The 16,348-nt window shown below is 40.4% G+C and overlaps 1 protein-coding gene across 1 annotated transcript in view; it reads right to left on the minus strand.

Annotated features, from left to right (window-relative positions):
• shroom1 (shroom family member 1) overlaps window positions 1–16,348 on the minus strand; it is a 67,829-nt gene that overhangs the window by 17,201 nt on the left and 34,280 nt on the right. The window contains exon 2 of the mRNA XM_062970388.1: window positions 1,878–4,646. Within this exon, the coding sequence (XP_062826458.1) occupies window positions 1,878–4,505 (2,628 nt within the window). The 5' untranslated portion in view covers window positions 4,506–4,646. The remainder of the gene's footprint in view (window positions 1–1,877; window positions 4,647–16,348) is intronic.

Below are 16,348 nucleotides of genomic sequence, written 5' to 3' on the forward strand. Positions count from 1 at the left end.
TAGAAATGAATAATTAATAGCATGGGTGAAAGAGAATAGCATATGAACAGCATACAATGCCTCTCATGGAAGCTACCAAGAGATGGGGAGAAATTATTTATGTTTACATTTCATTGTGAATGGATCCAATCATCCTTTTTGAACATGCACGTGAATCTAAGCACAAGTGTGATTTGGCATTACTATTTTACACACATGTGGTGATGTGGTTGTCTCATCAAAAACTTTGTACGAAAAGTTGGGCCACATACCACTCCTTGGGGCCATTTTTATGATTTCCAAAACTTCCCAGAGGGCACCAAAATAAATATATTTTTTGCTAATTTTCTTTCATCCAAAATGCCCACCCTATGACTCCTGAAATGCATGTTTTGAGACCTCCTAAAAATACTAAAAGTATTTTTAAAATACTTTCCCCCTTAAACGCCCTTTAAGGCAGTGTTCTCAACCTTCCTAATGCTGCGACCCCTTAATACAGTTCCTCATGTTGTGGTGACCCCCAACCATAAAATTATTTTCATTGCTACTTCATAAATGTAATTTTGCTATTGTTATGAATCGTAATGTCAGTATCTGATATGCAGGATGTATTTTCATTCACTGGACCAAATTTGGCACAAATATCTGATACACCCAAATTTGAATATTTTTGGTAGGAGGATTCGCCGTCTGTTTCCAAAAAGGAAGAGAGGGGCAGGTGGAGAGATTATCAGCTTTCTCTGCCAAAGGGGTTCCTGAGACCATCAGAAATATGTATTTTCTGATAATCTTTGGCGACCCCTCTCCACCAGGTTGAGAAACACTGCTCTAAACAATTCAGAGACATTTTCACCATGGTTTAGTGGCCCTTTGGCCCAATAGACACACCAAAGACACCGTATTTAAAAGAGGAAGTTACTTCCATTCACTTCCTAATGTTAACAAAGGCTCTTCTTGGGTCTAAAATTGCTCACAAAAGCCCCAAAACACAGTAGCAATGTCTTCCATGCTCCTATGGGTTATTTTGGGGCAAGAAAACACATTCCTGATTTTTATGCAGAGGGGGATGCAGCCTTCCAAACTCTCCTGGGGAACACATCCCCCCCCCCCCCACACACACAAACCCTTCTACAGTTCTAGAACCAGAGTGGACAGCTACTCAAGGTCTGGGGTCCATAAATGCTGAGCTTCATAAGCCTGTACTACTATCCTACCACTTCATTGTAATGTTCTTCATTTTACAAAACAAAGTGAGTTGATCATTATTAGCATATGTAATAGAACCACACTTTCCTGTTCTCATGATCTTTATGCTCCAGTAGTGAGTGGTGACTCCCCTGCCAATGGGACAGTGAATCCACTCTAAGTTTTAAAGTAACTTTCCAAACTGCTGAACTATTTGAAGCAAAGTACCCTAGATAACTCCATTAAAGCCTTGATTAAAACTTTCCACTAAATTGGAAGTCACCAGCAACTACTGAGATGTTCTTTATATGATACAATACAGATTTTTTTGGTCCTTCCAATAAAATTCAGCAGAGAGATCCATTTAGGCCCATAAATGCATACTTTCAGATTAGTGACAAAAGCCCGGGGCTGTGGCGCAGACAGGAGAGCAATGAGTCACTGACCAGGAGGTCATAAGTTCGAGGCCCGCTCGGAGCTATGTTTGTTTGTCTTTGTCCTGTGTTAAAAAGGCATTGAATGTTTGCCTAATATGTGTAATGTGATCCGCCCTGAGTCCCCTTCAGGGTGAGAAGGGCGGAATATAAATGATGTAAATAAAATAAAATAAATAAATAAATAAATAAATAAACTGATCATCAATATAGCACATCTGGCATAAGTATTATGTTATTAAAATATAACAATATAAATATAACAAGGTTCTTGAGTACCTGCACTGGAGAAGTGGATTTTGAAGTCCCTTTGCTGGAGACAGAAGAACTGGAGTGAAGAAGCGTTTTTTCCAAGGCACAGTCGCTGGCATGGCTCCCTCCAACTCCAGAGTGCCATGCTTTCAAATTTGCCATTTCAGGGCCTAGAGAACTGGCAGGTGTAATAGCAGAGGAAAAACAGAGTGGCTCCAGGATTTGCTCTGGAGTAGGATGTTGATGGAAGCCATCTGTATTTGATAACTTTCTGCTGGTACCAGAATTGGAAGGTCTATCTTCCAAATTACTCTTTGAATCTGAAGCCCTCTGTCGCAAAAGCGGCTTCTGTTGTGTGCTGTGGTGAGTAGTGGTAGGACGCTGCCCAGTCTTCCGCTCCATGTACTCAAGAAGTGCATTGTGTTGTATTTGTTTCAATTCTGCCTTAGAAAGAGCCCTTCCTTGACTTTCCAGGGCTTTACTTCTCACGAACCTGGTGTCCTGTTCACTTATCTCATCTGACCGGGACCTTGCATTTTTCTTTTTCCATGATGCACTTTGATCTCTCTGATCTTCCAACTGGTTTAGCTTCTCAGGTTCAGAATAGGAGATCTTCTTTTGTTCTACAGTGGCCCTTTTTCTTCCCCCAATTCGAGTGGTTTGTGGCCTTTTCGATTCATCCTCTCTTCTAAGGTTTTCTAGTGGTTTAAGGGGAGGAATTGGTTTAGAATCCTCATTGGTAGTAGATAACGATGAGGACCTGAGGTGATGAATGGATGGTCTTGAAGTGGGTCTTGGCTTCAACCGGATAGGCAAGCTCATTTGCAAATCTTTTCTCTTGAAAGAAGTTTCTCTCAGGACTTTGCTTTGAGCAATTTTAAGTTTTTCCCTATAGTCGTTCTTGAATGCATCATCCACTGACAATGCAGGGCTCCCCACAGTTAATCTTCCATTCGCGCTGGTAGTATCATCCATACAGGTGTTATTGTCCTTTGGTATTTCTGCTGGTGCTGCTGACACTGGGCAATTGCTCCTTGGAGATTTTTTAGAGAAGTCTTCTTGTTCCAGAGCTTTATGAGGCTTGTGAGTCATAAAGTTAGAATTTTTTCCACCAGAGAGGTAGTAAAGCAGAGGAGTTGTCTTTCTGTTTATCTTTATACTGGCAGAGGTGGGCTGGGATTGACTTTCAGATTTCTCTAACAAATGTTGGTTTGGAAAATGAACAGGGTCCAATGTTTCTCCTTGTCTTGAGTTCATAAGGAGGTCAGGGCTGCTATTATTATCATTTTCTTTTGCTTTTCTAAGTCCACTGAATAGCTGGGTTTCACTGCCCTCTGCATCCTGCTTGTAACAAGATACGGTGTTGGTGGTCTCATAAGTTTCACTACGACAAGCTTCCATGAAATTCAGACCATGAGAAGGCACTCTCTCCATTCTCGTTTGTTGTTTTAGAAGTGGATGCCAAACATTTCTGCTGTTTTCTTCATCAGAACTGAAGGAACATTCCTTTTCATCGTAGTTCTTAATAATCCTTAGAGCAGCCTCATTAGGAAGAGATTCGGCAATGTAATTTAAGCTTGAACTGCATTTATATGTCTGTTCCAAACCTGAATGATCCTCAACTCCGGAAGGGTGAAGAAAGTCGTCGAGCTCTCCCTCTGGTTTTCTGGATCCAGCCAGGGAGCCTGGCAAATCTGCTTCTGTGAAAGGTGGTTTGTGTACACTGTAGGAATAAAAATACTGTTTGTTCTCTTGTGTATCATTAACAGCATTGTGGCTGGCTTGCAACGAAGGAAAGGACTCAGAGTTCATCACCTCGGGAATTTTATAAGCATGGATTGTATTTTGAGTCCACAAAATCTTCTCAGAAGAATTAGGTCTTATTTTTTCTTCCAACATTGCAGCAGGTTTGGTGAAAATGGGAGTGTTGTTTTTCTTTGTGACATATGGGTGAGTAGGATACCAGTTATTGCCCTTTCCTGTGATTACACTTTCAGTTTCATGGCCAGAGAGCCAATAATCATTGTAATAGTCTGCTGGGGTATCAAATGGGGAACCTTTGCTGGGATTCTGGACATACCCTTCTGCTTGTCCACTCAGGTCAAAACAAATTGTAAAAGGTTGATCCACATTTCTATTGCCTTTATAGCTGTCCACTCGAACTGGTGGGGATGGTGGGGGAGGAAGAGGAGATGCAAACCTAGCCAGTGGTGACTGTGTCTGGTATGGCATCCCATGGACAGGTGTGCTTCCATATATTTGGGTGTGACCAGTCCTCTCCAACTTGTAGTGGCTGCTCTTTCCTGTTGTCTTGTTTTCATACATTTGTCTTAGCTCAGCATTCATTGCACTGGGGTTATAAATACCTCTGACATATCCTGAGTCCATGTAGGGTGACTGGTCTGGAGGCAGAGGGTCATCTTCCGTGTAGCCTAATGGGGCCGGATATTCTGGAAGATTGGAGCCCCCTGAAAAAGAACTGTATGCCGAGTCTGCTTTTCCAGGAATGTGCAAAAACTGGTCTATGCCACCAAGTGGTTTCTCTGCTATAAACCTGCTGGCATCACGTGGAGAGACCACAGGCTCCAAGAGCTCCTCTATTCCTTGGCCATGTATCAGACTCCATCTGGAAACTTCATGCTCATATGAAGACATCTTCTCCCCTACAAAATAATCCAATTCTCCATCAAATCAGCTGAGATGCAATGAAGACGTCTTCTATCTTCTGGCCAAGAATTTGCATATTGCTTTGTTTCACATGTCACTGCCACATTTCATGAGCCTGAGGGATGGATCCTACAAAAGAAAAGAACTAATTGAAAAGCACCCCATGAAAGGCTTTTTCAGTGGAATATCATCAGGAGGAATCAGCAAAACATTCATGAATGTGATATATTTTTAAAATGCATATATTCGTTGTACTCTCTTGAAGACAAAGTTTTTACATCATTACATGTACATTAGTTTTTACATCATTATAACATCTCTGCCCAAAAATGTGATATTTGACTAAATATACCTCTGAAAACTTCATCCAAAATTTAGTTGCTAGTCCCAGCAGTAATGAACCTATTGAATCAACAGCTGAATAACTCTACACACAAATAAACCCCATTGATTCAGAAGGTCTACTCTATTTGGGACTATAAACTGTATTTAAACCCTAGTGCATAATCATTAGTAATATTGTACACGTTGATGGTCATACTTGATAGAGTACTGGAAAACTATGAAATATAAACACGAGTAGAAGTTCAGTTCTGTAACTGGGCAACACTTGAGATTCCCACAGTTCAAAGAGCCTCCCATGCCACATCCCCTTGCCCAGTGTTTGCTCTCTCCTAACATTTCCTCGTGCCTCCTCCTCCTCCACAACCACCATAATTTATATCCCACCTTTTCCCCCCAAATTGGGACTCAGTGCTTATTTATCTAACACATGCTTCATTCTCTCATGAAGAGGCAACTCAGTTTTCCATTTGATTTTTTGCCTTCTTTCCATTATTTTAACTTTAGTCTGAGGCTATGAATGTGCTGCAAAGATACCATGGAAATCTTCCATTTGCCATGTGAGGCTCCCCCAGTCCCCTCACACACAGACAGACAGAGAATGTCCAAGAATTACAATGTGGAAATCATGTGTACAACTGTACCTTCACTCTGCAACATACTTGAACTCTGCTAGTTTGCAAAAAAAAATGCAGAATGCTACTGGGAAGAAATGGGGAACTCATGAAAAGATGGTGAGAAACGGGCAGGAAACACCTGGGTGAGGGTGAGAAGAAACTTGAAGAGAGGAAGATGCCCTGCAAATGTGGTGGGAAGGGCGAACTGGAGGTCACCAATCCAAAGCTTGTGGAGTGGAAAGGTTTTCAAGGTCCATTCAATGCTAGCAATGCCACTGGATAGAAATCATGCACCAAAGATGAGCTCAGGAATTTGTTTTTTTAGTACCACAGTCTCACAAAACGCCCAAGCTTTTGCTATATTTTAGCAGTATCATTTACAGTAGAGTGGAAAAAAGTACATTCTTGCTAGTACTGCTAAACAACTGTAACTCAGAAATCATTGCCAACTTATTGCAGAGATCTACCTGCCTATACTGTCATAGCATATACAGACCTGATAAGTCTAAACATAGACCATCCTTGAGTAAGCTCATGATCATGACATTCAGGCACCACAAACAGGAATAGGTCACACTCAGTTTCTTGTAGATGTGACTTTGTCTTTACTATAGAAACATGATTTGCAATTAGTTTTGGCAGATCTCAAAATCTAATCACAAGTCTCCAGTTTTCATGCAACATCTCCATGTGAGAGAGAAGGGTATAAATATTCTGTTTTGGTGGACTCATTTCTAAGCAAGAAGAACGGATTGTGTACAAATCCTTAACTCATAGGAGAACAGCAACTTTCTACAAATTTCAAGACTTAATTGATTTGCTACTACAACTTGCAGACTCTCCAAGGGAAGCTACATATTTACCTAGTTAGCTATCTCCTCCAATCCCAGCAACCTTCCACTCCTCTCTGCATCCACTTTCCGGCTACAAGCAAACAGAATCATAGTGTTGGGTGGGGGTCACAGTCATGCTACTTGGTCGACTACATTAAATGTTCTTTACACTATATGCCTAAGGAAGGAGTCATCCTTTCACTTCACCTTGATCTGGGAACTGACTCTTCAGCTAAGATTTCTGCCTAATTTCCAAACAGGGAAATTTGATGTGTATGTGTTTGCACATGTCATGTATAAATTTCTGCTAGTAAATATGGTTGGTACTTAATGCATAACACTTAAAGACATCACTAAGAACCAATCCTACATCTCAGATTTGGCCTGGAAACCTCAAGCCTTAGTCAATCCTGAACAGGCAACCCTATTTGCAGCCCAAATGTTTGTGGTCTAAAGCAAGCCTGAATGTTTCCAAGTTCTGATTTATTGCATAGCTGTAATTTAAACATAATAGTTAGTAGAACATTTCTCTAAATATATAGGTAGAAAGTTCAAAGGCAGTGTGATTCTAGTAGATCAGATTGCTTTGTCGTGGAGAGAAGTATTTTCAGAACATCTGGTTTGCAGTTGACATTTTTCAGTGTGGTATGTTAATATTTAGCTACATTATTGCATGAAGAGAGAAGGATTTATATAAAAAGCAAACCTTTGGAAAATCTGGCAAAGACTGCTAACAAAAACAGTTTAAAGTACAAGGGTTCACAGACAGTTTTAATGCCTGTTCCTGTCTAAGGCTTTATCCATACTGCAGAATTATAGCAGTTTGACTCCACATGGCCCAATGCCATGGAATTCTGGGATTTGTAGTTTTGTGAGATACTGACTCTTCTCTGTCAGAAAACTCTGATGCCACAACAAGATACAAATCTCAGGATGCAGCTATGTCAGTTAAAGTTCTGTCAGACTGCCATGAGCGTGCTGTGTGAGTGTGAAGAGAATGAGCCACCATTCAAATTTCTTCTTCTCATAGCAGCCACAGGTTGATCCAACATTTAACCTAGCTGTACACCTGAACCAGTGTCACTTTCCTGGCCAGCTCCATCCCAGTACATAAGAAGTACAGATGATCTGTGTTCTGAACTGGGCACAGCAGAGCTTGTATTTCCACGAGGGAGAGTGCATTGCTTTACACTCTTGTTTTCACAGAACTATATTTGAGTTTTAAGTTACTGTAGGAAGGAGACTTGAAATAAAGGGGGAGACCTTACTGGTGTTAAAGGGATCAATCAAAAGCAATAATGAAAACAATCATCAATCATAATAAAAAATAAAAAATAAAGAAGATGCAATTTCATACCTAGTTATGTGGGAAGAAACCCCATTTAATGCAATGAGGGCCAAGGGTACACATGTTGGATTAAACAGTTCATTTTTTAAAATGGAAATGCCGTTGATCCCAGTGGGAGAATTCCACACCTGCCTAAATCTTTTGGAATCAAAATCAATGGCATTTGAAAATATTCACCTTTTCCTTGATTGGCTACACTTCAGAAGGTGAAAAAAACCCAGTCTCTGTGTTATTTCTAGCTGAGTTTCCCCCCACAAATCCCACCCATAGATATTTTTGCAGTGGCCAAAAGAGAGTAATGTTGCAGTATGAATTCATCACAATGGTCTTTTCATAAGAAAATGTCCTGGCAGGGTTTTTTTGTATCAGGAGAGACTTGAGAAACTGCAAGTCATTTCTGGTGTGAGAGAGTTGGCCGTCTGCAAAGACGTTGCCCAGGGGACACCCGGATGTTTTGATGTTTTTACCATCCTTGTGGGAGTCTCCTTTCATGTCCCCACATGGAGATTATTCATGCTCTCCCTGGATTCGAACCAGCAACCTTTAGGTCAGCAACTCAATCTTCAAGTCAGCAGTCCTGCCGGCACAAGGATTTAACCCATTGCGCCACCGGTAATGCCCACAATTTCAATGTGGTGTAGAAATTGGCCCCACCTGCAAATGATTTACTTTCCTTCGTGAAATTAGTCCAAGGAACTACACTGTTTTTCTTCAGATGCTGGACTGACAGTAGCAGGAAGTAATGACTCTAAATAAAGGCTTTATTTTCAGTCACTTTGTTGCTAATCTGAGCAGATAACTTTAGTTTGGTCTTACACAAATGGAACAGAACAAAGCCTTCCACTACCCTGATAGTTTTGCTTTTAGCTGTGTAAGAAAAAAAGGCCTGGCTCCAGAACTACTAAATTTGAGTGTCCAAAGGACTTTGGATCTGTTGTTGGGTCCAATAGGAAGAAATACATTTAATTTGTATCATTGTCTGGGAATAGGATCTGCCATTCCCAAACAACAGCACACATTAAATGTGTTTGAAGCTGTGAGGATCAACCATCCAAAGGTATAGTTATTTAAACATTGGACTACAGCTCTCAAGATCTGAGTTCAAATGCCCACTAGGCCTTGGAAACCTGCTAGTTAACCTGAGTGTCACCAGAGGCACACAACAGCAACTACTCAGGAGCACATCAAGCACGTCTTTGGATCTTGATAGAGTTGCTAGGACAGTCAAACCCACCCCACACGAGTTGATTTCAGCCTCCCTACAAAAAAATGTAGTATGGTACTATATTATGGACAGTATCAGATCATTATAATTTTAGGTCTTGGCTTCCTTTTTTATGGGAATGAGTGCATTATTGACACTATGGGAAACTACTGGAGACAATGTACTTTATTTTATTTTCATTTTAAAACTAATATTGATAGTTTCTTAAGTTTTATTGTGGTGGCAATAAGACACCTATAAGGAAACTTTGTTTTTCTGGCGAAACCAGTTTCCTTATAGGTGTTCCTTATTTTTCCGGTACTGCAGCTCTATTTCTAGTAAAAAATGAAAAAATATTGAAGTTCAGTTTGTAATTATATTCTGAATAATTTGTACTTTTAATATAGCACACATGATAATGTTATACCAGACTAAGGGTATGTGGTGCATGTTATGTTTCCAATTTAGAACACTGATTTTCAATCTACAAAGCGTGCTAATATGGCATTTTTCAATTTGGGAGGAGGGGGGAAATCTGATTATTTTCCAGCCTCCCATTGGTTTTTTACCCCATAACTTCAATTTTTTCATCTCTGGAATCAAGTCTTTTTCACAAACACATGCACATAGATATAGGAAAAAATAATGCAGTTGCTCAAGAATTGCTAAAAAAAAAAAGATTTTGATGTAGCACAAACAATGATAGTAGGAACCATCTGTTCTAATCCAAAGTCATACTAGTGGTTGTCTGCTAGCATAGCATGTCTGTTTTTATTGTTGCTTTTATTGTTGTTTTTATTGTTTTTATTGTTATTTTAAAGCCAAGTGTATTGTTTTAATCTATTTCTGTAAACCGCTCCGAGCCAAACTGGGAGTAGCGGTATACAAGTTTAATAAATAAATAAAAAATAAATAAGAAATAGCAAATTTTCCCTTCTGGTTCTCTACTGTCATCTGCACTACTGTAAAACCTTATCTGAAGGATGTCTGTCTTTGGTTTTCAGGTCAAAAGCAGGGTCCCAGGGAGAAGTGGAAACTGGATGTTGGCCGGGGGCTCACACATATCATCTGTATCTTGTGAGCTTTAACTTAACTTAAGAGTGAAAAATTTATGGCAAACCAGCATGAGATATGCCTAGCATCAGAAAGCACATGCTTATTCTTATGTCAAAATAAAATATACTGGTTGCACTGCTTCAAGGCTGGATTTGACCTCTTCCAAGGTCAACACAGGTGGGTGTTCAAGGTCTTGAGGATCCTGCATCCTTTTGGGTGGTGATGGGATTTATTTTAGGCACTAGACAGCAGAAGCTTAAAAGCGCATGCTGAATAAACCATTTCTAATGCAATTACACCAATCATTCCAACACCAATACAAGTGAAATTCATTATCTAATGGTCTACAGGACCCCATCAAAAGCAGATATCAATTTATACCTTAGTTGGTTGCTTGGATGGAAGGCATTCACTGCTTTAGTCACTTAATCTTTCCTATTTTTTTAAAGAGTACACTCTGAAAATTTTCTCCAAGACTGTGAAAAGAAGGACACAAAGAATGAAATTCTAGACACACCATCCATACTGAAGATAAACTGCACTCTCAGCCACCAGCCATATATCACAAAAGCAGGCGAGTAGTTTGGCCTGGCAGGGTCACTCACCAGCCCTCAGACTTTCTGACAGTAATGGGAAAAGCAAGCAGCCGCTCCAAGGAGCTCTGTCCCTAGAAATATAACACAGCAGCCACTGGAATTTAAATCTGTCAAGGGATTTTAATAAATAGCCCACTCTTTTCTGTGCTGAATAGGTAGGTTTTGACAGCTATATACAAACATTCCTTATAAACAACTGGATCTCCTTGCCAGCACAAATAAGCTGTGCCCCTTGCAAGAACCTCTTGACAATAAATAAAATAATACAAAAAGGCAAGCTAAGCAATTGGACTTTTGAAGCCTCGCATATAGTGCCTCCACAAAACTTCACTGCATTCTGTATCTATAGACTCCTAATATGTCAATAGACTAAGGCCCCCTCTACACTGCCATATAATCCAGATGATCAAAGTAGTAGAAGTAAGTGTTTTTCTCTTGTTTAATGGTTTGTAAAAAATAATTATGAATTGTTTATTGTTACTGCGTGCTGGAAACAGCATATCTATTATGTTGTCTCTTTAAAATTTAGTTTATAAAAGTTTCGGAAGATACCATTACGAACATATGAAGAAACCTGAAGAAGGGATACTTCTCCTGAAACAAGGATTATAAACACCCAGGAACCCTTGTAGTTTTGTTTTCCTGATTACACATCCCTAAGACTTTTTACTTGCATGGGACAATACTGAATCTATTTAAAGTGTTGACCACAGTTTATGATTGAACTTATCAGTTACTTTATAAAAGATTCAAGCAGGAATATAATGTTTGGTACATTGTTGTAAAACAGTCCTTGTGTATTTATTCCCTATGTTCTTGTATTATAAATAATATGTTTGTAAATATTATTCTATCCTGTAATATTAGTGAGTCTATAATAACAGGACAACCTTGTATTTACACTTCATTTATAGATTTCTGTGTACGTTAGTGATTTTTTAATCATGCCAAAAGTGAAATGAGGCAAGTTGCTTCTGGTGTGAGAGAATTGGCCCAGGGAATGCCCAGATGTGTTATCAACCTGCACGTGCGCGGGGGGGGGGGGGGAGGGGGTTCTCTCATGTCCCTGCATGGAAAGCTAGGGCTTACAGATGGGAGCTCATCCCATCTTGTGGATTCGAACCACCAACCTTTCATGAATGTCTGTTATATTTTCTAAAATATTTTTTTAAAAATAAAAAAGACCCACCAACCTTCATGTCAGCACTTCAGCCAGCACAAACGTTTAATCCATTGCATCACTGCGGTTCCCTAGATAATTGTCTGATTTGATAATCTGCATTATATGGCAGCAGTGTAGAAGGGGCTTTAGACTGCAACCAAAGTTGGAGCTGAGGAATTCAAGGTAATATGTGAATGGTAACCTTCTCATCTCTGCTTCTCTTGTCTTGCTCACTGCTGCTAGAATTATAGAACTGGAGGGGACTCCAAGGGGCACCCAGTCCAACTCCCTTCTACAAAGCAGTAACAACATAATCAAAATACTTCTGATAGATAACCATCCAGCCTCAGTTGTAAAACTTCCAGAGAAGGAAACTATACTGAGGCAGCATATTCCACTGATAAATAGCTTATATTGCTGGGAAGTTCATGGCCATTACTTTTATTAGATCTATGGCTCAAATTGTGAATATGAGTGCTGTTTCTCATCTCCTTTTCAGCTCAATATATGCTGTTCAGAAGCAGACAGAGGTTAATGCCCAGTTTCAATGAAAAAGCTAAGTTACTAGATACAATCTTCCGTATGGAAACACATGTCCGTGGAAAACATAAAAGAGAGGGAGGGAAAGGAGAGGAGAGATTGAGGCTGGATCTACACTGTCCTATATTCCAAGATCTGATCCCAGATTATCTGTTTATACCAGATTATCTGGCAGTGTAGACTCATATAATCCAGTTCAAAGCAGATAATCTGGGATCAGATCCTGGGATATAGGGCAGAGTAGATCCAGCCAGAGAGAAAGGAGGAAAGAGAAACCAATTGGGAAATACCTCTCTTTGAACAAAAAGAATGTACAGTTTTCCTATTCTGTTTCAGGGGCAGTTTGGGTATCAATCATCTTGAGCCAAAGGGAATGTGGATGGCAGCCAAACTGGGTAACCCAGGCCCGGGTGGAGAATAATTATGAGAAGTTAATTTATAAAGTGGAGCCAATGTAGATTTACAAGACACAATAAAATGAGTCAGCTTCTAGAGGGGAAAGGAGTGAAGCAGACTGCTAACATCCGAGATGGAGGGATTAAATCAGATCTTTATGATGCAAAGCAATGCCAATGGGAAATGGAGTTAATTAGGCTTCCTTTAAGGCAGAATTGTTTCACTGACTTTTGAAGGATTTTTCTGTCAATAAGGCTGGAGAGCTCCGAACACTAGCTAGAGGGCCCTATCATGCAACACTGCTACAGCGTTCTATCACACTTCAATTACTATTGCAACATCACAGGGAATCCTGGGTTTTCCCATTTAGGGAGGAAAATTTAGAATTCTCAGACAAAAATTTGTTACGGTAAAGTTTTCCCCTTGACATTAAGTCTAGTCGTGTCCAACTCTGGGGGTGCTCATCTCCATTTCTAAGCCAAAGAGTCCACGTTGTCCGTAGATGCCTCCAAGGTCATGTGGCCGCAAGAGCGCCGTAACTTTCCCGCTGGAGCGGTACCTATTGATCTACCTCACATTTGCATGTTTTCAAATTGCTAGGTTGGCAGAAGCTGGCGCTAATAGCAGGAGCTCACCCCACTCCCCAGATTCGAACAGCAAGTTCAGCAGCTCAGCGGTTTAACCCACTGCGTCACCAGGGGATCCAAAGCATTGTTACTAACCTACAAACTCCAGAATTCCACAGGATGCTGCCATGGCAGTGAAAGTGGAATATAGCACTTTAAGTGTGATACGGCACTACCAGTTTGAATTAGACTTTGTTTAACCTATTGAAATTTATGAGATAAAATACTACCTTTTAGCTTAATCATACACTTACATTTCCCGAGCCCTTCGCAAATCCTCAGGAAGAAATGCCCAGACTTTGCTCTCTCTGAGTACGTACTCTAGAATTTGAAATATATCCTTAGAAAAGCTTTTTACATTTATAAGTGAAGTGATGAAGTCAGAAGCTTCAGGCGTTATGTGTTTTTAAAGTCAGGAATCATTGCATACAGCCTAAGCTGCTTTTATACTGGATAGCAGGCACATTTGCATCCCAAAAAAACAGCTAATGGCAAAAAAATAATAATGACACAGTTGTTTTCTTTAACCATGTTTGGCTGAGAAGCACCACAAAATGCTGCCTCCTAGTACTGCTCCAGTAATCTCATAATACAAGCCACTGGAATCATTTAAAACACTCTGGGTTGTCAGTTAAATCTTCTGCCAGCACAAGAATGGGCTGAGAGCATGATGAGAAACGGGTCAAGGAAAGAGCTGATGGAGCAAAGACGTTTTTGAAGTAGCTTTGGGAGGGGGGGGGGAATACAAGGAACTAAGAGCAATTGATGTTGAGCCAAGACCCCCACCCAGCAAAAGTCTGAACTGTATAAAATGTGTGTTTTTTCTGTACCCCAAAGGGGCTGTGGTGATGCAGCGGGTTAAACCGCTAAGCTGCAGAACTTACTGATTGGAAGGTTGGCGGTTCGAATCTGCAGACGGGCTGAGCTCCAGCTTCTGCTAACCTAGCAGTTTGAAAACATGCAAATGTGAGTAGATCAATAGGTACCACTTCGACACGAAAGTAATGGCGCTCCATGCAGTCATGCCAGCCACATGGTCTAGGAGGTGTCTATGTACAACGCCAACTCTTTGGCTTAGTAATGGAGATGAGCACCACCCCTAGAGTCAGACTCGACTAGACTTAATGTCAAGGGGAAACCTTTACCTTTATCTGTTCCATGGTATGTCAGCTTCTTTGACTGACTTACTGCTGCTGCTGTCATCCTTTCTGGTCAGATCGAATAAATGACCTCAGTGGCTCCTGCTTCACCTGTTGAGACTTCTTTGATTGGGAACTTTGTGTTTTAGCTTTAAGTCTCACCAGGCATGGACTCAGTTTCCACGTTCCGGGCCTCACTATCCGTGAACTGCTCTAAATAACTCGATAGCACAACCCCAAATGAAGACCTCTGCTAGGAACAAGGTCAGTAGAGTAAGATACATGCAACCCCCCCCCCCCCCCTCATACACACACACTCTAAAAAACACTGCTGCCAAACCTTCCTTGAATTGCATTTTTAAATGCAACAACTCAATTCAGGCTTTAAAAGGCAGAATAGATAATCCTATCTAAATTAGAATGGCCTACATTATTATTCACCGTAGGAAGCTAGTGAAGTAATATGTTCTGGAAAAGCATTTGTAATAATTCTGAAATTGTACCATTTGGATACCTGGAAACAATCATTCCACTTGTCCTCTGTCTTAGATTTTGAAGCTATGCCAACTGGAACAGCTTACTTTTTGCACACATATTTTTTAACCATTAAAATAAGTCTTCATTATTAATCCCGTCACTCACCTCCTCATAACTGAGCTACATCTGGTTTTCCATGGAATAAAATTGGCCAAGACCAAGATATAGGATCCCCAACTAACTTGTGAGGAAGGGGGAGTACACGACCTCTGCCAGCTCTGTGTACAGATATTTCTCAGAGCCTGACATTGTATAGGGCGTATGCATGTCTATAATCCACAAAATGGGGTGAGCTCCTGTCTGTCAGCTCTAACTTGCGGGGACATGAGAGAAGCCTCCCAGCAGAATAGTAACACATCCAGGCATCCCCTGGGCAACATCTCTGTAGATGGACAATTCTCTCACACCAGAAGCAACTTGCAGTATGTTCTCAAGTTACTTTTGACACAACAAAAATATCAGCATTCCTTCCACATTAACACCTGACAGGGTTTGGGTGCAATGAGAGAAGCAATCACTGAAGACCCTTCCAGACTGGCCCAAGCCTTCAGAATTGGTGGGGGATGTACCTGTATTCATTGGAATTTTTTAAAAAAATCAATTCAGCATATGTTCTGTCCTGATCTATGAATGTAAAGCAATGGTTCCCAACCTTTGGGCCTCCAGGTGTTTTGGACTTCAACTCCCAGTAATCCCAGCCAGATTACCCGCTGTTAGGGACTTTGGGAGCTGAAGTCTAAAACACCTGGAGGCCCAAAGGTTGGGAACCACTGATGTAAAGACTAGTCACAATTTTTTAATCCAGTGCTTGGGCTTTTTCCTTACCCCAGGGGATTCCAATTCAGGCAGGGATGAATTCACACCAGTATCTATTATTTCAGTTCCTCCTCTACCTCTGGGTGGTCTCACTGCTGAGGTGTTCAATGGAGTTTGATCTTTGCCATGGAGGTTTCCCTCTGACCTTCCTACCTTACTGGTTGCAAGACTGAATATTTCTTATTTTTTTAGTTATAGTGCTAAAGTGGTATAACTAACCAAGTGGGCAGAGTGACATGAAAACTGTTCTTCCCATACTATAGTTGCCTCATCCATACACTGTACCTAAGCAGCAAGTAGAAAAGATGATGACAAACACTCTTTTGGCCTCAAAACATTTACTTCTCGGTGAGCTGAACCACTATTTCCACAGAAAATGTAGAAGGCAATTAGTTACCTATACTGTAATTGAATTAAGTCATTATGTTAAATATAGCTATAACTAAGTTATTTAATGATATATTATAATGGTATAATTTGTTATAATAATCTAAAAACGTGGATGTTCTGTTGTGCCTTCGATTAGGCAATTCCCTCAAATAACTCGACCTCAACTAGGACATAAAATCTCATTCTTGCACTTTACTATTATTCTCTACTCAAAGGTATTATGCTCCAC

This window comes from Anolis carolinensis, chromosome 2, assembly GCF_035594765.1.
Source record: "Anolis carolinensis isolate JA03-04 chromosome 2, rAnoCar3.1.pri, whole genome shotgun sequence".
Taxonomy (NCBI): Eukaryota; Metazoa; Chordata; class Lepidosauria; order Squamata; family Dactyloidae; genus Anolis; species Anolis carolinensis.